The 21803-nt window shown below is 45.6% G+C and overlaps 1 protein-coding gene across 5 annotated transcripts in view; it reads right to left on the reverse strand.

Annotated features, from left to right (window-relative positions):
• Positions 1–1003: 1003 nt before the first annotated feature.
• The window catches only part of FLI1 (Fli-1 proto-oncogene, ETS transcription factor), a 113426-nt gene continuing 92626 nt past the window's right edge, over positions 1004–21803 (reverse strand). For all 5 annotated transcript variants that reach the window (XM_016204462.2, XM_016204461.2, XM_016204463.2 and 2 more), the window contains 4 exons: positions 8116–8181; positions 6436–6495; positions 4522–4569; positions 1004–2988 (listed from right to left, as the gene is read on the reverse strand). In XM_016204462.2, the coding sequence (XP_016059948.1) occupies positions 2459–2988; positions 4522–4569; positions 6436–6495; positions 8116–8181 (704 nt within the window). In that variant the 3' untranslated portion in view covers positions 1004–2458. The remainder of the gene's footprint in view (positions 2989–4521; positions 4570–6435; positions 6496–8115; positions 8182–21803) is intronic.

Raw genomic sequence — 21803 nt, forward strand, 5'->3', positions numbered from 1 at the left:
ATCTGAAGGATGGCCACTTGGGTTTGAGGAGCTTGGTGAATGTAACAGAAGGAAGTCTGATGGACAAGGTCCATCTTGGACCAACCTGTTTGCTTTGTTCTGGTTCTTGGACACAGACTGTCTGTGGCCTTGGCTGTCATCTTATGGACCTCTTTTAGGCTGGAGGAAGATTGAAGTAACATTAAACAGAAATCTCTGCAAACATCATCAACAGTGTGAAGGTTAATTTTAAGTATTAAGTTGGATGGTCACAGGGTGCCCAGAAGGTTAATTTTAAGTGTTAAGTTGGATGGTCACGGGGTATGCACTTGTGGGTGTTTCTGGGCGAGTCGGCGTTTGAACTGGTGGATTTAGTGAAGTCGATTGCCGTCCCGATGCATCAGCCAATCTATCTGATTGAACAGAAGAAAAAAGCAGGAGAAAGACGAATTCACCCCATGCTTCCTGCCTGTCTGCTGGAGCTGGGACACTTCTCTCTTGTTGCTCTTGGATTGGGATTTACACCATCGGCTCTCATGGGCCTCAAGCCTTTAGGTTTGGACTGGAAGTACATGCCTGGCTTTCCTGGGTCTCCAGCTGACAGACAGCAGACTGGGGGACTTCTCAGCGTCCAAAATCACGTAGGGCCAATTCCTCACAATCAATCAATCAATCAATCAATCAGTCAATCTCTCTCTCTTTATGTGTGTGTGTGTGTGTGTGTGTGTGTATCTACATATGTATCTATATAGAGACATCTATACGTCTATGTTTATATTTATCTATCTATATTTATCTATCATCTATCTATATTTATATCATCTCCTACTGGCTCTGTTTCTCTGGGGAACCCTGACTAATACAAACAACAATCAAAACCACATTGATTTTGTACTTTCTACTGTAGTGCAGTTTGTACATCTGAGAAAGTCTTCATGGTACAAGGAGGTGGTCAATAGAAAAATGTCCCCTGGGAAAACCCTTTGGCCTATTGGACGGGTAAATAAGAAAACAATGTCCTCAGTTCTGGGAGAAGAAGGCACAATTTATTTAGTCAAGTTATTTTACAACATAGTCTTCCTGGACAGTTGTCAGCTTAACACTTAATATAGTTTAAAAAAGTCAACGATTACCTGCAAAATTATATATATTTTAATATCTAAAAAATATATTGCATATATAGGGCGGGAAAATCCCTCATGTCCACAAGGGAAAGTTTGCTTGTTCAAGGTTGCGATGATTGCAGGACTGTTATTTACAAACATTTCCAAAGCACAAAGATTTCAATGGATCGCCTCTGCTTGACTGATAAATAGCTACAATCAGTGCTTTTCTTTCTAGTGAGTCAGTGACTTAAATGTCTATTTTCAGCAATAGTCACATTATGCTTTTTTTTTTAAAACCAGCTATAAAAACGTACAAAGAGTCCAAATGTACAGATTGACAAAAGATGTACAAATTACATTTAAAAAAATAACACCGACTGATTTGATAGTAAAATTGTATCTGTGACCGAGGTCAACTCGTTTATTTATTCTTTTTAATTTTTTAATTATTTATTTTTAATACTGTGAGATATAGGAAAATAACTCTGCATAATTTATACAGTAAGTTGCCTTCTGATTGAGTGATCATTGCCTGGTGGTCTGACAAGCGCACAGCGCCTGCGGATCTGTTTGCATTTAGAAATCCCTACGACTTTTCAAAGCTCTGGGACTCACGGTCATTACTTAAAAAAAAAAAAAAAAGTTATTTAATTCTCTGTCTTTCAGGAATGTCTGAGCTTGCATGTACATTTCTTAGTTCCTATCTTGGCTATTTCTAGAGAGAATGATCTGCCTAGTACATGTTGCCCACTGAGAGGAATTTTGCAATGCCCATGATGGCTTAAATACACACACATGTTCTTCCTTCTAAATTCCAGTTGGGTGAAAACTTCACTGGCCTTACAACCAATGTTCCAGTTGCCATCCACTGAATTAGGTCTTCCTGAAACAAGGTTATAAGCTTCCTGCCTCTATTTTCACTGAGTCTCAAACCAGAGCCTAACTGGTAAAGTTCGTGATTCTTTATCAGACTGAACCCAACGAGGTCCATGGTAAGACCCGTGTGTGGATAAGAAACTGCTTTGGTCATAAAAATATAAAGAAAATGTACAGTTTCTTCCATAGAACCACGAAACAACTATTCCAGTAATCTAAATATTCCTTTCAGAAGATGATAGGAGATTGAGAATCCAAACTGGCCTACTGGCCCATGGAATTACCCATCTCTTTGTTCAACGTAGAGGAAGCAACATTAAAAAAAAAAAAAAAAAAAGAATTTGTTTTTAAAGAACAAATACAAAGGTTCTATCCAACAAGAAAGAACATCCAGTTTTGTTTTCTTGTCAAGGTCACGTGTGTCCTTTAGAGTCCAAAGTATTCCAGGAAGTGTGAGGGCTGGGGCTTCAGCTAGAAGGCCACCGACGTTTAGGCTTCTAGTAGTAGCTGCCTAAGTGTGAGGGCACATGGGTGTTAGGGTGGCGGGGGACATTGGGGTTGGGGTAGATTCCGCCCGTGGGGGAGGTCCAGTACTGTGAGGCTGCTCCAAAGAAGCTGGAGGAAGTGACAGGCATGGTGGGTGGGTGGGGAGAAACAAAGTTCACCTTCTGTTGATGGGCGTGGTAGGAAGGCATGTAGGAGATATCAGGAGTGTACTTGTATATGGGCGACTCAGTTGGATGTGGCTGCAGAGCCTGGGCAATGCCATGGAAGTCAAATTTGTAGGCATACCTTTTGCCATGCACTTTTGTCATAATGTTTTTATCGTAGTAGTATCGGAGGGCCCGGCTCAGCTTGTCGTAATTCATGTTGGGCTTGCTTTTCCGCTCCCCCCAGCGCCTGGCCACCTCGTCGGGGTCCGTCATTTTGAACTCCCCGTTGGTCCCCTCCCAGGTGATACAGCTGGCGTTGTTGCTGTCAGAGAGTAGCTCGAGGAGGAATTGCCACAGCTGGATCTGCCCGCTTCCTGCAGGCGGTGGAACGAACAAGGGAAAAGAGAATATTTCAGCCTGGGGAAGTCAGAGTCCAATCCCCTAAAAGCAAGGATTCGCTCACCCTTTGTAAAAAAAAAACAAACTAAAAACCGAAACAAAAAACCCCTGTATTTCCTTTTGCATTCAGAATCTACTTGGCAGCCCCTTCCTTTCATTGTTGACTTCTTTACCATTAGCCACTGGGATTGGTATGTAAGCATAGTCCGATCTTAAAACAATTTGCCCCAAGCCCGGGGAAATGCACGGTGGGTAATGAGGTGCTGAATCGCCCAGAACTAGCTGTGTGATTTGGGGCAAGCCACAGCCACTCCTTTTGGCAAGATTTTTGAATTTCTTCTTCTATAAAGGCCTGCATCACCGGCCATCCCTGCTTAGTGATGGAGTCCCCCAGGGTGTTGCATGTCCCTGTAAGGGTCTGTGCCAGGGGGTTGCCGTCAGTCGCAGAGAGAGGGTGTGGCACAGGCTGTGAGCTGACAGGATGCTCCTTAGCAGAGCCTTAGCCTCAGCTCCCAACTCTAAGTTCTACAGGGAAGCACCTTGGCCGAGAGAAAAGTTAACAGGAGAGGGAGCTGGGCGGCTTCTTTTACCTCTGGGCAGAAATGGCCAGGCAACGGCCCTAACTGGGTTTGCTCAGTGGTTGGAGCGTCGGCCCAAGGACTGAACGGTCCCAGGTTCGATTCTGGCCAAGGGCACATCCCTCAGTTGCAGGCTTGATCCACCCCAGTAGGGGCTCGTTCAGGAGGCAACCACTTGGTGTGTCTCTCTCACATTTATGTTCCTCTCTCTCCTTCCCTCTTCCACTCTCTCTGAAAAGCAACGGAAAAAATATCTTTGGGTGAAGATTAAAAAAAAGAAAAGAAATGGCCAGGTGCAAAAGAATGGGCCTGGAGACACGGGCAGTGACAGTTCCCTGGACTGGGAGGGTGCGGGCCTCACTCCCGCACTGGGGCCTATCAGCGCACACGCTCGGCGCTCTTGATTTAGAACTCACTTTAGGGTTATTTTGGATAATAAGCCCTTAAAATACATTGTAAAATTTATTTTATTTGCAACTTTTCAGGGACACACCTCTTTCATAAGGCCAGATAGCTTGCAATGCTTTCTAAAATCAAGAATAAAATGCCTTTGGAATATTTATTCACCTGGGCCTTGCACCAGGCAGGTAACAGAGTCCACTGGAACTGTTCCCTTCTCTCCAACCCCCGCCTTTCCCTCCTGGAACTTCTCCCTGTGCCACTTATGACTAATCTAAAGCTCGGTGCAGGTGTGCAGTGCTCATACGTTTGCTTTCCAGAAATGTCCTCAGCTAGTGGACATTATTGGCACCAAATAACCAGCCCTGACTTCTCACTTGGACACTAGAGAAGCAAGTGTTGAATATTTTAAGGAAAGGAGTACATGTTACTCCCCAGCCAGGTGTCTGAACTATGCGTGGAGGTCTCTGTGACCTCACAAAGCTACGGAACATTCTGGAAAGAAAACGCTGCAGGCCAAAGTCAACTCACCGGGGTTGGCTAGGCGACTGCTGGTTGGGCCCAGGATCTGATATGGATCTAAGGAAACAAAAAAGGAAATTTGCTTCACTGTTATTAAAAGTATAAAAACAACAGCATTAACACTAAGAATACCGCAAGGGTTTATACTTTTATTTCAACATCATAGGAAGGCCTGATTTCAGAAAATGTGACTGCTTTTATGTGCAGACCCCAGAGATCTTGACCACAGTTATGGTTCATCCCAGTTTTTATAGAAACAACATGGGATAGTAACAGCATTTTTTTTTTTTTTTCATATTTGGTATCTAAAAGTTGTAGATAATGCTGTTATTATCTCAAACAGTAACAAAACTATTTGGAAAGGAGCTGCTTAATATTTCACCATAGTGAATAAAGTGAACATGGTTTATTAAACGGGCTCGAGGATCTAATGATTACTAGTCTTTAATAGCTCTACCTATTACTAACAACTTTACACTCCTCTGCTTTTCTGAGGTAGCATAACATATACCTGCCGGGAAACCAAGAGGCCCAGTTTCTAGCCCTACTTATGCTATAAACTAAACCCACTGGCCCATCTCTGGGCATCAGTTCTCTCAACCACAAAGTGAGTGGTTGGGCTACTGGATTCCTCACTTCCCTTCTAATACAACATCCTGTGATTTTAAGCTTGGAAATGTCAACACTAACCAGAATTTGTATTTTAACTATAAAGTGACTGTTTTTGTATCCCAGTTTACTTAAAATTTATGTCACTATTTAGCTATAAAAAAATCTTTGCAATATTAGTTTTATGTGAGGTTTGTCTCCATTTTTCAGGTAAAGAAATCATGGTAGAGAGCTGGATCACAACTTGGCCACGTTGTTAAATGTTTGGTCCAATTTTGCTATTTTTATAGTTATAATTGCAATTTTAAAAAATCAGCACGATTTTTGGGTTTCTACTTAGAACCATAAGTTAACTTCAAGAGTCTGTTAGGCCATTTAGTCTACCCTTTTCCATCCCCACAGCATGACAACAAACATTTTTTTGGCAGGTCACATCTGACTTTGTTGTTGTTGGAGGTTCTTTAAATCCTTTGTGTCAGATCCTCTGTCGGTCTAGAGTTTCTAAACTTTCCTGATGAACTGTAAGTCCATTTTCTATTGCTCTGTCTGCAGTGGAGATGGAAAACAGTGCTTGTCCATCCCAAAGCAAATGGCTTGCTCAGAACTTCACTCAATTGTGTCACATAAAGACGACACAGCTGGCCTTGGGGGTGGGCACAAGATCCCCCCTATATGAGGGCTCTTCATATAGAATGGGAGGAAGATTTCAGCTTGAATGGAAGTTATAGGGAGGGGACTTTGGCTTAATTAGTGGAATTGAGCCCAGCTAGGTAGTGAACTCCATGTTGCTATAAGTATTCGAGTAGAGGTGGGGTAATCATAAGATTGAATTGTTACTGAAGGACTTGTAGACCTAGGTGTCTCTAAGTTCCTTTGTAATACTAGAAGTCTCCAGTCACATGGTTTTAACCCCCCCCACCCGCCTAAACTGTTAAGCAGACCCATCACAGGATGAAGGTGTTTTTTAAAGCAAGGTTGGTGAAACATAAAAGGCTTGGAGAGCACTTGGAGTGGGGACGGGCTATGGCTCTTCATCAATTAGCCGTGCGGCTTAAAGCAAATCACTTTTCCCCTCTTCATTTTACAAAATGGGGCGTTGGAACATTTCATCGTTAATATTCCTTTCACCTCTGGTATTTAACAACCTGATTCCAGGGCTGGTACTTGACTCAGGGATCTGTTACGGAGAGTCCGATATAGACTCTCCGTGGAAAAGTGATGACAGGTGAGCATTTCGTTTAAATGCTCTTCAGTTGGCCACATGGACTCAGTGGCTGCCTGAGAGGCAGAGGAGGGTCACTGGGGGACAGGTACCTGGTTGGGGCCGTTGTTCAGTACTCTTATTCATTGTCTGTGCTCCTGCAAGGGGAGGACCTGCAGCAAGAGGAAAGGAAATCGGTCAGTGGGGCCATGCTCCCCAAGGGGACTGGAACAGCTTGTCAGACGCCTCCAAAGGAGAAGGTCCTCTCACTCACTCACTCACTCACTCACTCACTCACTCACTCACTCACTCACTCTCTATTTGCTCATCTAGTCACCTTACTTTATAAGTATTTATCTAGACTCTACTGTGTGCTGGGACTGTTCTTGATGCCAGAGGTTCAACAACGAACCAGTAGCTCCCAGTAGAACTTAATGTCAATGGTGCAGACAGAGATAAACGACAGTAAACACATGGCATCGGGGCTGTGGGTTTCATTGTTAAATAGAAAATTTAGAGAGGTCCTTAAAGAGAAGGTGACATCTGAGCCAAGATCACCTGCTCCCCGTGTTTCCATGTTTGGGGAGCTTCACTCCATGGTATGTCACATGCACCTGTCCCATTCCTGTCATACTCCCGTCCCCCATTTAGATCTGCATTGTCTTCACGTGCTCTAAGGCTCAGTCTGACTGGTATCTTCACTGCTCCTCTCTCTTTCCACTGACCCATCATATGCTATTCAACTGATTCACTCTCCCTAAACCATTGCACTCCACTGTCCAAAAACCTTAGTGACTCCTCACTGACTACAGAATTAATGTCCATCTTCAATTTCCCTTCACATATCCTAAGCCTCAGGAACCCGGAGTCCTCACTGACTGTCGGACACATCAACTTTGATGTTTGTCCCTGGCCCCCACTTCTGGGAGGGTCTGTCTTCCCAATCTCTGCAGGTCCAAATCCTGCTTCTCTTTCTAGAGTCAACTCAGATGGCCCCAGGTCCACAGGCCTCCTCGATACCACCCAATAAAGAGTGATGTGTGGAGAAGGTAGAGTGATGCCCGCTCTCCCCTGCTGGCCAGGGCCTGACTCATCTTTGTGAGCCAAGTGCTTGACAGAGTAAACAAATAATTCACACATATTATTGAAAGGGGTCTTGGTTATTGCTGGGGCATACATTTGTAACCCCGACCTCTTTCTGGAAAGAATTCCCTTCAACATCCATTCTTGTGCTTGATATTTTACTTCCTAGAGATAGCAAGAGTGACACATTCTGGTTGGGGATTTGGGTCATTCTATTTCCCCCTTTCCTTACTGGGAGATTTGGGGTCAGACTTCAATACAAATTGATGTCTCAGACCCCTTGCACCTCCTAATCAGGTTATTCTCTATCTCAGCCCTTCAGGAAACGGGGATGGTGACACCCATGTCACTGAGCTTCGACAGTTTGAGCAGCAAAGTCACAGAAGGTCATTGTCACCGCTTAAATGACAGAACCCAAACCCAGTGACCTTTTGTTCACACAGAACCTTGCCCTGAGAGACCTTCTGGCTTCAACAGTTCTAAAACCAAAGGCAATGGAACCAAACTCAAAGGCCTGAACCCAAACCCCACACTCTCTTTCAAGGAACCAGTATCACTGACAGGCCCTACACTGGCAATTAATTGTGATGTCCACTCACAAAACAGGAAGACCACTGCTCATTCCTATCGTTTTTATCTCATGACCTTGTTCTCCACCTTGTCCCTGGAAAAAATGTTTTCTTCCCAAAGACAGACTGGCATTTACTTACTTTTGTTGAGGCCAGAATTCATGTTATTGCTCCATGTTCCTCTCCTGACTGAGTCGTAAGAAGGGTCTAATGAAAAAACAAGAAGTAGTCGTACATCAGCATCTCCTGCTTTGCAGAAAGACTGCATGAAGATGATTTTTCAGCAATCGGGAGAAATAAAATTTAATTCAGCAATCACTTTTTAGCAACCACTAAATTCCAGAAGTGTGCTCTTGTCCTGGGGTAAGGGTGGGGTGAGTGAAAGGAACATGAACATTCTGATCGGAAGCCAGAATAACAGAAGAACCCCGAATTCGAAGTCAGAGGATTTGTTCGAGTTCTGTCCCCGGCATTACGTGTTGTGAGACCTTGGATGAATCATGAGATATTCTTGCATTCAAACTTCTTTAATACGAAACTTAAAATTTACATGGTTTATCTATCTTATAGGGTTGTGCTAATGTTATGAACGGAATGTTTGTGCTCCCCCCAGATTCATAGGTTGACACCTAATCCACAATGTGATGGTATCAGGAGGTGGGGTCTTTAGGAGATAATTAGGTTGTGAGGGTGGAGCCCTGAGGAATCCGCTTAGTGGCCTCCAAAGAAGAGGCTCTAGAGCTGGCTTGCCCTCTTTCTGCCGTGTGAGGATACAATAGGGAGCCAGCAGTCTGCAAACCACAAGAGGCCCCTCTACTCCAAGAATCTGATCACATTGGCACTCTGATCTCAGACTTCCAGACCCCAGGCATGCGGGAAAGAAATTTCTGTTGTTTAGAAATCGCTCAGCCTATGGTGCTTTGTGATGGCAGTCCCAATGGACTGAGGCAGGTGCCGAGCAAATGCTCCAGCATCTACGAGACATCTTACAAAGCTTTCTACAAATATAAATAGAAAGAGAAAAGGTCTGAAGAGCTGGGCAGTGTCCATCTCAGTGTCCATTCAAGACACCATGGGAAGAGCGTCTCAAAGCCCATGCCCATGACGTTTCAGGTGGCCAACTCCAGCTCCTTCCTTCAGACCCTGATGTTGTGGATGACACGTGAGAGGTGTGAGCACCTCCCAGGCTCTCCTAGGCCTCATGTTTTCCTCTTGAGAGTGGAGGGGGCTGAGCCTGATGACCACAGAGAAAGGGAGAAGGCGAGAGGTGTGGCTAGGAAGGGAGCTGGGACCAGAAGTGAGGGGGTGGAGAGATGCCTCCCCCTGAAAAGGACTAGAGCCTTGCATTCAAATAGCCATGGAAACTACTCCATGGAGCCCGAACATCTGTGACCCCAACCTCTTTCTTGAGAAAATCCACAGGCCTCCATAACTGTGCTCAGAAATGGTTTCACTAACTGGCTGGAAACGTCCCCCTTTCCTTCCTTGTGGTGTGAGTCCTCTTGTGACACTGAGCAGGAACAGCAGGAGAGCTTAAGGACACAGAATTATGACTTTCAAAGTCTTTTCATGAACAACAAAGAAACCATGAAAACCATCCGAACAAATGGAGCGCAAACCTCATCAAACAACAGCCTGACAGAGTGAAACACAAACCATCCCTCTACCCCTCTTGAGCCTCGAACAAATTAGAGTAAGAGCTGCAGAGATGGGGGGGCCCATCGGATTGTCTGTTCTCATTGTTTCTGGGTAAAAACCAAAAGACGGGGACCATTTTCTTGTGGAAAAATCCACGTGCGAATGCACATTCTTCCCTGCTCCGGAAAAGCCAGTGCAGTTTTTAAATTACAGTATTTAGCAACTGGCATGAAAAGCCAAATAGAAAGTGAGGGGGGCTGGGGCTGGGGGGAAAGAGCAGGGAGAGGGGTCAAAAGGGAGACAGAGCTCAACTCATTTAAGTGGCCTGTTTTTATTTTTACTTGACTTTTTTTTTTCTTCTCACAATTCCTCCTGCAAATAGATTCCTCTGTTTGCTTAAAAACAAAATACAAAAAAACAAACAAAAAGCCTAACTTGTTTACAAGCTTGGGGTGAGGTTGGTGGCTCTCGTGGGCATTTTCTGGACCGTCTTGCGGAGGTCAGCGGGGTGTGTGAGATGCTGGTATAAGCCAAGGGAAAGGTGAGGTGCTTCAAAGATTTTTCTGCGGTGCGGGAGGCTGGTTAGGCCTCCGATGATTTATGTCGGGGTGACTTCTGCGGTGTATTGTGTGCTTCTGTCTGCATTTAAATATGAGACCATGACTAAGGTTGTGAGGAAATATGGGTAAATGGACCAAAGGAGTGGTGGAGACACTGGGGCTGCTGGAGGTTAAGAAGGGAAAAGGGAGGGTACTTGGGGTCATATGAGCTGAGCGAGACGTCCTTGGAGAGTCGAGAGAGCAATGCAGACAGGCACAGGGCGGCAGGGGCAATGAGATATGCGGGGATGTCTGAGGACAACCTCAGAGGCAGCTGCAGGACCGGGACCGGCGGGAAGAGAGGGCTAGTGGACAGGGCCGAGGGCACGTTCAAGGCCATGTTGATGGCAGCTAGGCCAGCTGAGTGGCCTCAGGTGGCCACAGTGGGAGCCCACAGACATTTGGGGCACGCAGCAATGCCAAGAGAACAGGGCGTGGTGGAGTAGGAAGCCCCTGGGGGTGTGTAGGGTGGCAGAGCAAGGGGGGGGCGGGGGGAGGAGGTGAATCTAGTAGGAGCAGAACAGAAAGTGGAATAGAAAGTGACAGATTCATGCAAAAAGAAAAAACAAATGCCTAAGTTCCAGGAATTGGTGTGTGTTATCTGAAGCCCTGACTTGCCTTCTGACTTAGTGCACTGATAAGATCTGTCGCAAAGTTCTCTAATCGGTGTTTCTGCTCAATCATTCACTCACTGTTGGCATCCCACGTAAAGCTGTTATATTCGGAACCATTCTTTTTAGCCCAAATTACGGCTATGGCTATCATTACCACTGACTTCTTTCTTAAAATTTATCTTTATTGTTGAAAGTGTTACAGGTGTCTCCTTTTCTCCCCCTCCAGTGGCCCCCTCCCCCCTGCTCCCACCCCCTCCCCAGGCCTTCACCACACTATTGTCTGTCCATAGGTTATGCATATATGCATATAAGTTCTTTGGTTAATCTCTTCCCACCCTCTTGTCATCTTTTCCTCCACTCTTTTATTCCAGCTCCAGGGACGGAGCAGGCATGTGGGAGTTACAGAGCGCATGGATGAATTCCCCGGGCTCCTCTGTAGCTCTGAGTGCACAGTCATGGTTGAAGCCGGCGCCTTAGCGGGACGTGTGGGGCAGCCCTATCTTGGCTGCCATGCCTCAGGGCCTTCGGGCTGCAACGACATGAGTTTCCCACAGCCCACCTGGGGGTGGGGGTGGGGGAAAGCCTGGCTGAGAGGACGAAGGAGGTCCCAGCCAACCCAAAAGTCCTCTAATGGGGAAAAAAGAAAGCGACTGAAACAGAGAGGCCACCAGCAAGCAGCCCGAACGGTGTCCTCACTGCAGTTAACAGAGCGGCCAACAGCACAGCAATGGCCAGGCAGGAGCCTGGTGTCTTTAGCTAAGGGTCCCAGGGCAGTGCGTGGAACCTGGGCAACAAACACAAGCCTCCCTCCCATTACTTTTTCATCCCCAACTATTTGATGGAAAGTCCTGCCACTGGCACCTGAATCTACAAAGGACTCCCAACTTCATCGCTGAGGAGTTGAACGAATGCACTCTGGGGGCACTGGGCTTTGTGGGGACATCCACTGAATGTAAGATGGGAATGAAAGCCAGTGTTTCTGAAGTTAAGTCCTGCTGCAGGGACAGAGCACAAAGGATGGAGGAGGCCAACGCCAGGAACCCCGGCCTGGCATTGTGCCTTGGAGGTCTGACCAACCCAGGCAGCCTTGAGATTAAATGAGATATCCAAGTAAACACCTGGCACAGTGCCTAGCACCGAGTCAGACGTGGAAAATGTTAGCAATTAATATTATTGTTTGCATAATTATTATATACTTAAAGAATGTTCAGACCCAGAAACATGTTTGACAGCCCTACCAAATACACATAACTTCCCCTCCCCTCCCCTCTACCCCTTACTACGCTCTACTTAGCTTTCCAGTGATCACCTAATTTAATCAGTTAACTTATGTTCGTTGTTTGTGGTCTGCATCTCTCACCTGAATATCTCTCTTCTGTTCTCTGATATAACCAAGCCTCTAGAATAGCGCACAGCTCGGAGCAAGCACACAATAGATATTTGTTGATGACAAATGGATGGGCTAATATTCTCTCTTTCTTGCTAAACATGCGCAGTCTCCAGGTGACTGTATTAACCCTGTGTGGCCCCCGAGCATAATAGACAACCCACCTGCGACAGGCACAGGCTAAAATCTGTCCCCACGGCGAAGTCAGGGACCCGATGCCACGTACTGAAGTGGCCTGCATTTTCCTTTATGTATTTTCAGTGTCATTGTTGAAATGAGGATTTGTTTTTTTCCTACTAACTGTCATGCAAGTGAAAACTGAGCAGTGTGGTCAGCTCTCGTCCCAGACACACAAACAGAAATATGTCTAGAACCAAAATGAAAAAGCCGTGGACCGGGGAGCTAAGCCAGGGCCTTGCGTTTCTGTGCAAACACTATCTGCGGCCGTGTCAGGGCTCCCTGACCCCGCCACCGCCTTGGGGCGTGGGGAGTCTTCTGGTGGGTGTGTGGCTCACGCAGCCACCTGAGTGTGCACCAGCCCCACCCACGAACATGCTTCTAGGGCCTGGCTCCTGAAAACAGAGCTCAGGGAGCAGCCAGGGCGCAGCACGACTGAAGGCAACCAGCGGATGGGTGACAGTCTCAGAACTTGTGCTGATGGCAGACTGCTTTGTCAGCACAAAGGCAACCCTGATTCTGACAAGATCACTTTTGACTCCAGTGAAGGCTGCTGCCACCTGGCTCTCTAGATGACAAATCTTAGTGTGATTCTTTTCCAGACCAGTCACCAAAAGGGCTTTGCCTGGAGGTTGTGGTTTCAGGAGTTCCCCAAGATGCCCAGGGTGCATTGTATATACTGAGGCGGGGTTCCCCACGATGCCTGGCAGTGCCCAGCAGAGAGACCAGAACCCTGTTGTGAAGAACACTGCCAGGCATGGCGGGGAACCCCACCTCATGTGTTCAATGCACCCTGGGCACCCTGGGGAACTCCCCTCACGTGTACAGCGGCCCTAACAGTGTCTCCATCCTGTGATGCTCAACGTGGCTGAATCTGACACTAAATGGCCTCTTAGATTCCAGGAGCGCCTCCCGGGGGGAGAAATATGAACTTGGAGATTTTTTTCTGAAAGTCCTGCTGGAAGGAGGAGCTTATTCTGGTTCTGACCATCTCATAGACATCCCCGTGTTAGCTCAGTTTCTGTGTGAAGCTTAAACGGGTCTCGCAAGCCTGGCCAACGTCTCAGGAAAGGTGGCTTTCTGCTCTGATGGCCGCGGTTCACTGTTTGGAGGCCCAATGTCCCGGGCGACACGCAGCTGTCCACTTTGTCATGCCCTCACCCGGAGGCCTGGGATGCAGCGTCGCACGCACACAAGGGCCTCTCTTTTCACGCCTTGCGACATATGGCCACACTCTCGATTACTCAATGGAAAAAGATGAATGTTCCCTGAACCTTCTCATCGAATTTCTGGTTGTGCTGAGAAGGCTGGCAGCGCCTCGCCCTGTTTATCCTTGGAGAGCCCAGCTCTGAATGCGGACCTTTCAGCAAAGGGACCGGCACGGCTGGTGCTGGGCGCAGCAGCTTCTCTTGATCAGATCCAGACCTCCCTTCTTGGAAGATTGAGGGTGACCAGGGAGAAAAGCATGACTAAAGAGGACAGACTCTGAGACCCACAGCCTTGACCTTCCTAAGAGGGAGCCAGGTCCAGCAAGAGGAAGATGCCTCACCGACTCTCGGGGGGTGAACTACGCAGGGGAGCACCACCCTTGTTCTTGGTAGAGGACTGGGCCAGATGGTCTCCCAAAGCCCCTCGCCCTCTGAGGTCCTGGCTTCTAATGGCCCCGTCTGGCCACCAGCCCACCTCAGGCTGCTGTCTCTGAGCTCTCCTCCGTGAGGCCTTTGACACTGCATCCAACCTGCGAGAGCCTGCTCTGCTTCTGGAACCTTCTCAACCCTCAACTCAGGACCAGCTTCTTGTTAGCCACTGTCTCTGCCATAACCCCTGCCGGTGGCCACACCAAATGTCTGAACCACAGGCCCGGCCTCCTCTTCAAAGACAGTGCAAAGGCAACTAGTGCATTAGCAGTGGACATTTCTGTGAGGGGCAGGATGCCCTTGTGGAGGTGTCCTTCCCCTCAGGCAGGCCTTGCTGCTGTGGGGACGACGCGGCATTCAGAATCAGGCCTCCCTGGGCTCAGGCCCCAGCTCTACCATTTGCTCTCTTGAGTGATCTCTGTCAAAAGGTTCCTCTACCCTTTTTAACCTCAGGTTCTGCTTCTTTAAAATGGATTAATACAAATACTTTATAAGGTTAATAGGAAGATTAAACAAGCACTTGATAAATGCCGTTTAGAAATATACACAATATACATGTAGTCTATACCATCTTACTTGCACCTCTTAAAGGTTTATGATGGTGAACTGAGGTTAAAAAGCTCAGCAAGGAAGGCCTTGGGAAGGATATGAAGCCTTAAAGGCTGAAGGATAGTTTCATTATTGTGATCCTAGATCAGTGATTCCCAAACTGGAATAAAGGGTGGCTCTCTTTTAAAAGAGAAAATCTCCCAACTGGTGTGGCTCAGTGGGTTGAGTGTCATTCCTTCCCATGCACCAAGAGGTCTCTGGTTCAATTCCTGGTCAGGGCACATGCCTGGTTTTCAGGTTTAATCCCCGGGAGAGGGCATGCAGGGGGCAGTTGATCAGTGTTTCTATCTCTGTCTCTCTCCCTTCCTCTCTCTCTAAAAATCAATTAAAACATATTTTATTTTATTTTTTAAAAAAGAAGAAATGTATTATCCTGCGCAGCTGGCTCTGAAGCTGGGTCCTCACCTCATTTCAACCCGTCCTATAGGGGCAGCCCAGCCTTCGCCTCAGTGGCATCTTATTTTCCAAAGAGCAACAGAGGATCTTGGCTTCCATTGAGACCTCAGGAGGAGGGAAATATCTAGGGAAGACTTTCTTCAAACTTGGAACTCATAGAAAAAAAAACATCCTGGATCAGGTTTCCTTTGCTCAAGGACTGCGTCCTGGAATCCAAACGGCGCCTGGGCTCAGAGCGACCCCGCTGCGAGGAGAGCGATGGAGGTATTATATGTGCAAAGGACAAAAAGACATGAGGAAAATGCTCGAAAAAATGGATGGTTTGTAAATGCAAAAAGTTTGGGGAGGCAAGTGGTGCACCGGCCAAGCACAGCCCTGCCGTCGTCACGCAGGCTTCCTGCTGAGCCCGGGCCTCTCTTTTATTTTGTTTCTCTTGCGGGCTCGGTGTCTAAGTGACACAGAAGTCTAAATGACCTCTTTATTTTGATAAAGCCTCAAAGTGGGATTTCTGAGCCAGCCTTATGTAGAAAAGCAGTTTATACCGACTAGATTAATTGGATGTTTGCCCAAGCTCCCCTCCACACCGGGCCATGGAGACACAACTCAATCGCCTACTCTTTTGGTCAGATCTGCCTCAGGTTTAAGAGGATTCCAGGTAGGAAAAAAGAAAACCCAACAGTTCACTTAGGAAACAGGGCTTGAGGTTAAATGAGAGGTGGTCTGTGTTCAACCCCCTGCCCAGGGCCCCTATCTGAACCTCTTACGCTGACATTTCGCAGTGAGGTTGTTCTCACGCTCTCTGGCAGCAAGGGATGCAATTTTGTGTCTGCTCCACAATTTAACTTTTGCATTTTTTTTCTTCCAAAGTTCTATAGGTCAAGGGTCACTTGTAAGAGTCTCATGTTTATTGCCCTGTTCAGCTTTCTGGTGCAATTCTTTGTGCACGGACCTCCCTTGCTTGGTGATAATCTTTTGGAAGAGAGGGACTGTGTCTTTTTTAAAAAAAATGTTTTCATTGATTTTAGAGGGAGAGAGACAGAAACAACGATGTGAGAGAGACACATCAGTCGGTTGCCTCCCATACGCACCCGGACTGGGGACCAACCCAAAACCTCGTATGTGCCCTGACCAGGAACCACATTGGCAACCTTGCGGTGCATGGGGACAATGCTCATCCAACTGAGCGGGGCTGTGTCTTAATCACTTTTGTTTCCCTCTCCCGCCCCAAGATTCTTCCCCTTCCCCAACACCAGCTTATTGAACTTAACTGATAGCTCATATCCCACAACACATTCATTCACTTAATAAAATGTTATTGAATGTCTACTATTGTGCCAGACATTGTTCTGTGGGCTGTGAATACAGAAGTCCCCCTTACCCACGGTCTCACTTTCTGTAGTTTCAGTTACCCACGGTCAACCAAGGTCCAAAAATGTTAAATGGAAAAGAAACACTTCATAGTTTTAAACTGCGTGCCATGCCGAGCAGTGTGATGAAATCTCACACTGTCCTGCTCTGTCTTACCCAGGACATAAACCATCCTGAGTCCAGTATCTTCAAGCTGTGTCTTCTCCCGTGCCCCTTAGTCACTTAGGAGCCCTTTGGGTTATCAGATGGACTGTCCCAGTATCGCTGTGCTTGTGTTCAAGTCACCTTTATTTTCCTTAGTGATGGTCCCTAAGCTCAAGAGTACTGGCCGTTTGAATGTACCAAGGGGTCCCACGAAACAAGTGACAACAGGCCATTTACTATAAGTAAGGGGTGGGTACAATAAGACATTATGAGAAAGAGAGGGACCACATTCACATAACTTTTATTACAGTATGTGATTATAATTGTTCTATTTTATCACTGTTGTTGTTAATCTCTTCCTGTGCCTAATTTATAAGTTAAAGTTTATGATAGATATTATGAAACATAGTATATATAGGGTTCAGTACTATCTGGGGTTTCAGGCATCCACTGGGGGTCTTTGAACAGATCCTTCATGGAAAAGGGGGAACTACTTACTTTATGACAATAGCCAAATATCCTCGCTCTGGGGAACTTACAGACAAACAGTAAACTACATTGTGTATTAGAAGGTGATGAGTGCTATGGAGGGGAAGAAGAGAGGGGGAGGGGAGTAAGCGGTGCTGGGTGGGGAGGGCCTCACTGAAAAGAAATCATTTGAGCCCAGCTGGGCGTGGCTCAGCGGCTGAGCATCAACCTAGGATCCAGGAGATCGCAGTTAGGTTCTCAGTTGGGGCACATGCCCGGGTTGGGGGCTAGATCCCCAGTCTGGGGTATGCAGGAGGCAGCCCATCAATGACTCTCATCATTGATGTTTCTGTCTCTCTCTCTCCCTCTCCCTTCCTCCCTCTGAAATCGATAAAGACATATTTTAAATAAATAAATAAATAAATAAATAGACCAAAGACTTGACCGGTCCAATATTATGAAAATATATCTCTCTACAGGGATACAATTTTCTTCTGAAAAGTGCCTGGATCACCCTACATTCATCTTGATGCCCTTCTGGAAAGTTAATTACTTTCTACTTAGTTCTTTATCTAGTGAGAATTACTTTATGTTGGAAGACAACAAAATTAGCTTAAAAATTTGACAGTATCTTTTCGACATTTGGGTGAAGGATCACAAAAGGGTGAGATGAGCCTAGTCTATTAAGTTGTTCACCAATTTTTGCATATTTAGAGTCAGAGTAATTGCCATTTAAATCAAGAATCTGAAAATGCCGACACTTATCATGTTTGTCTTTTGATCTGAGGTGGTTCTCAGAAAGGGCAAGTCTCTGGGGTCAGTGTGGGAAATGTGGGCAGGTGAATTCCTCCTTAGGGAGCATGCAATCTTCGTGGCCTGGCTGGTGAGCCTGAAATGCTTCCATCCCCGAGTCCTGCATCCACACAACAAGAGCCCAGTAGTTGAAGGAAAAGAACCATCAATTCTGGTAGGTAGAACATGGTCTCACATAATAGAATCAGAGGCTTCTTTTCAGACTGGAAGGTTCCTCAGACATTATCTAAACCAGACATGCAAATTAGCACCGGCCTGGAGGCCTGAAGCAGGAGAGAAATCATATGTGGCCATATAAGAATTTTAATAGAAATTGAAAGTATGACTCATAGCATGAAAACTTCCTTTCTCTAAACTCCTCTAGGATATTGGGCAGGACTGATCATTCTTTTACAGGCAGGCCAAAAACTGTTAAAGCTCCAAGATTTTTCAGAATGACACCAAGAATAATTTTCATCTCTCTGGAAGGGTGGTACCTAAATCTTATCAAGCACAAGGCTGTTCGTAGTTTTATTAAAGGCTCTATAGATTTTCATGGGAAAGAATTCTGTAATTTTCTTTCATCCATTCCAAAGAGGGAAACAGCTCTTTCAATAGAAAGAAGGCTGGACTGGGGTTCAGAACTCCTCGGTTTGCCTCCCATCTCTGCCAGCTACCAGCTGTGTGAACTTAGGCAACCGACTAATGTCTCTGAGTCTCAGTTAACCTATCTGTAAAAGGGAGATACTTGGGGACAAATAATTCCTCTAAAATTTAAGAGTCTGGAAAAGCAAACAGCCTAGTTAATCCTCACAGGGTTCCGTTGAGAATAAGTGAACTCCTGGGTGAGAAAATGCTTCATATACTCCAAAGTGTCCTATAGAATTAGAACTGCGATCCTTTCCCGGAGCTTAATTCATTGGAGATGAGAAGGTAATCTTTTTTGTGTCAACCAAAGCTAATTTCCTATGGTTCGTTCTTTAGGAAAGCAGAAGGACTGAGTAAATATTAAATTAAATGGTCAGAGACTAGATTTTCTTTCCCCAGTGAATCCCTTAGTGTCAGTAGTACTTACTGAACAGCTACAGGACTGGAAAAGGGATACAGGAAAAAACTCACAATTAAGGACTATAAGGTAATCTTGTAGTAACTAGGTCCATGGATAGCTTGTGAGTGTGGTAGGATTCTGAGAAGCGATTCTAGTGTTTGGGAGTAAGGAAAATATATCCTGAAGAAGGTGAAACTTGAATTGGGCCTTGAAACATGTGTTAGATTTTAATAATCTCACTTAATTGCCTGACACAAGAACTTGAACTTCATCAAAGAGGCATGTCAAACTTTTTATTGACCCTCAGCTTACAGATCTCTGAGGCTCGAGAGGAAAAGCCCACATATGCCCTAGTTAGTGTTTCTAGCCACAGTATTTCTTCCTCAAAGACTTTATCTTTTCCCAAAAGAAATTCCTCCTTTTTTTATGTGAGATAGAGGCTTCTCTGAAGAGGGGAAGTTATTACATCTATAAAAAGAACTTGGGAGAAGTTTTTATATTAAAATCACAAATGATGCTGCCTCCGCCTTGACTTTTCTCTAGAAGATGCCCCAAATCCCCACACCTCTGTCTGGCGGGAGAAAAGCTTCTCTCTCTTCTCCAGATAGAGAGACAGACAGATAGATGGATGATAGATAGAATTTGGTTTATGAGTATGAGACTAAACAATCTTCTTTTAAATACTTTCCAGCTACTACTGCCCTCAAAAAACCTCCCTGTAGAATTTCTAAATCAGTGTACTTATCAAAACAAATGCATTTGGAATACTCTGTGTTGAGAAGGCCACCAGTGGGCCATCTGGAGCACCTGCGGACCTAGCCTCTTCTTTCCAAAATACTTTGGGACCCCACTCCTCAAAAAAGCCAACAGGGGTCACTTTCAGTTTCTATTACTAACCAAAACCACATGGTAGTGGAAATGGAGTTACATCAACCAAGGGCAATTTCATTTTGAGTCTTAGCTTTGCTATCTGGAATGAGATGAAATATCTGAGTCAAAGTGAAACTTGGTAGAGATGGGAGGCCTAAAATAGTAATAGTTAAGAATTTGGAGATGAATTGGAAATGCAAAACCCCAACGGCCCACTTAGTAAGTGTGAAATGCCACTGAGAAGTGATGGAGCTCCAGCACACTGGACACTCTGGGTCTTGGGAGGCCCCCCTGGCAGTGGTGGGAGGAGCCCTAGTCTGGCTGAGTCTAATTGGAAGGGTGTTCTGGAGGTCAAGTTGCTCCCAAGTACCTTTCCCACAGCCTATTATGTTCCTGATTTCTCCAGGGAGCATCTAAGAGCAACTTTAATAAACATAAAGACAAAAAGCATGCCAGAGGAGGGCAGGAAGGTCAGCGTGGCAACCTCTAAGTATCCAGAAACAGGACCAGGGGCCTGGGTCCCTTTTAGCACAGGGATGAGAAGAGGTCCACACTGTGGTGGCAGAAAGGGTGCCAGTGGAGAGCAACAAAGGCACATTTATTTTCTGCTGTGTTCAAATGAAACATTCCATGTTGGGGCGGTGTAGGGGGAAAAAATTCAGAAGCAGTGGAAGGAGCTTATTCTAAGAACATCTTCCTTCTGGGCTCCTTTACCTAACCTAGGGTGCATATGAATGAGAAGAGGGAGTTGAACAGGGTGGATGGAGCATCCTAGCAGGTGTCTTTATAAATTTTATTTTTTAAAAATGTTTTTATTAATGTCAGAGAGAGGAAGAGAGAAGGAGAGAGAGATAGAAACATCAATGATGAGAATCATTGATCAGCTGCCTCCTACACTCCCCCTACTGGGTATTGAGCCTGCAACCTGGGCATGTGCCCTGACCTGGAATCAAACCATGACCTCCCAGTTCATAGGTTGACACTCAACCACTGAGCCATGCTGGCCGGGCCTGGCAGGTGTCTTTAAAATGGTCCCAGGTAGCCCTAGCCAGTGTGGCTTAACGGTTAGAGCGTTGGCCCTCACAAGGAAGGGTCGAGGGTTCGATTCCAGGTCAAGGGCACTTACCTGGGTTGCAGGTTTGATCCCCAGCCCTGGTTGGGTAGCATGCAGGAAGCAACAAATTGATGTGTCTCTCTCACATTGATGTTTCTCTCTCTCTCTGTCTCACCCCCTCCCTCTTTCCCTTCCACTGTCTCTAAAAATCAATGGGGGAAAACTATCCTTGGGTGAAGATTAACAAAAAAATTCTTTTTTAATAAAATAAAATGGTCCCTAGTATTCTGTTACCTTTTTCTTCCTTGAGAACCATGGGTCAATAAAGCTGATAGAGGCTGGAAATTGCTTACCTATTGTAATTTGAGAGAAATTTCACATCTAGATTTATTGAGCTTATCCATCTCCCCCTCCTTTTAAAAATTAACTTTATTGCAATCCTTACTGATAGAGCATTACTCAATATATGAATTCCTTTTCTAAAGCTTTTCTTTTTTCTTTATTTTTTTAAATGTGATTTTAAATACAAAAGGATGGATAATTCTAGGTAAATTATAAAGCATCATAATAAAAATAACATCTGTGAAAACACCTAATATGCCTTATGAAATGCAAGAACTGAGCATATTGAGTCAGGTTCCTGATTTTTTGGACCACAGCAGGGATCTATTAATCGAATCATATCTTCGGAACAACTAGATGATGTCGGCTTCCTGGAAGAAACGGGCCTTTCCATGGTGTGGTAGCTGGAACAGGAAGAGGCAACTGCAGAGCCCCGTCCCTGCCTGGGTGGGGAGGGGCTGCACTTACAGACCCTGTTCTGCTTCCTACTAGCGTTGTGATCTGGGCTTAACCTATTTGTGCCCCAGTTTTCACACATGTGAAATAGGAATGATAACAGTACCAGCTAAATAAGGTTGTCATGAAGTATAAATGTGAAGTGAATAGAGAAGTTCTTGGCATGTAGTAAGCACTTAATACATGTTAGCTGTTATTGTTATGGGGGAGGGCCCAAAGAAAGGCAAGGA

The sequence above is a fragment of the Miniopterus natalensis genome, chromosome 20 (genome assembly GCF_054644295.1).
Source record: "Miniopterus natalensis isolate mMinNat1 chromosome 20, mMinNat1.hap1, whole genome shotgun sequence".
In the NCBI taxonomy this organism is placed as follows: Eukaryota; Metazoa; Chordata; class Mammalia; order Chiroptera; family Miniopteridae; genus Miniopterus; species Miniopterus natalensis.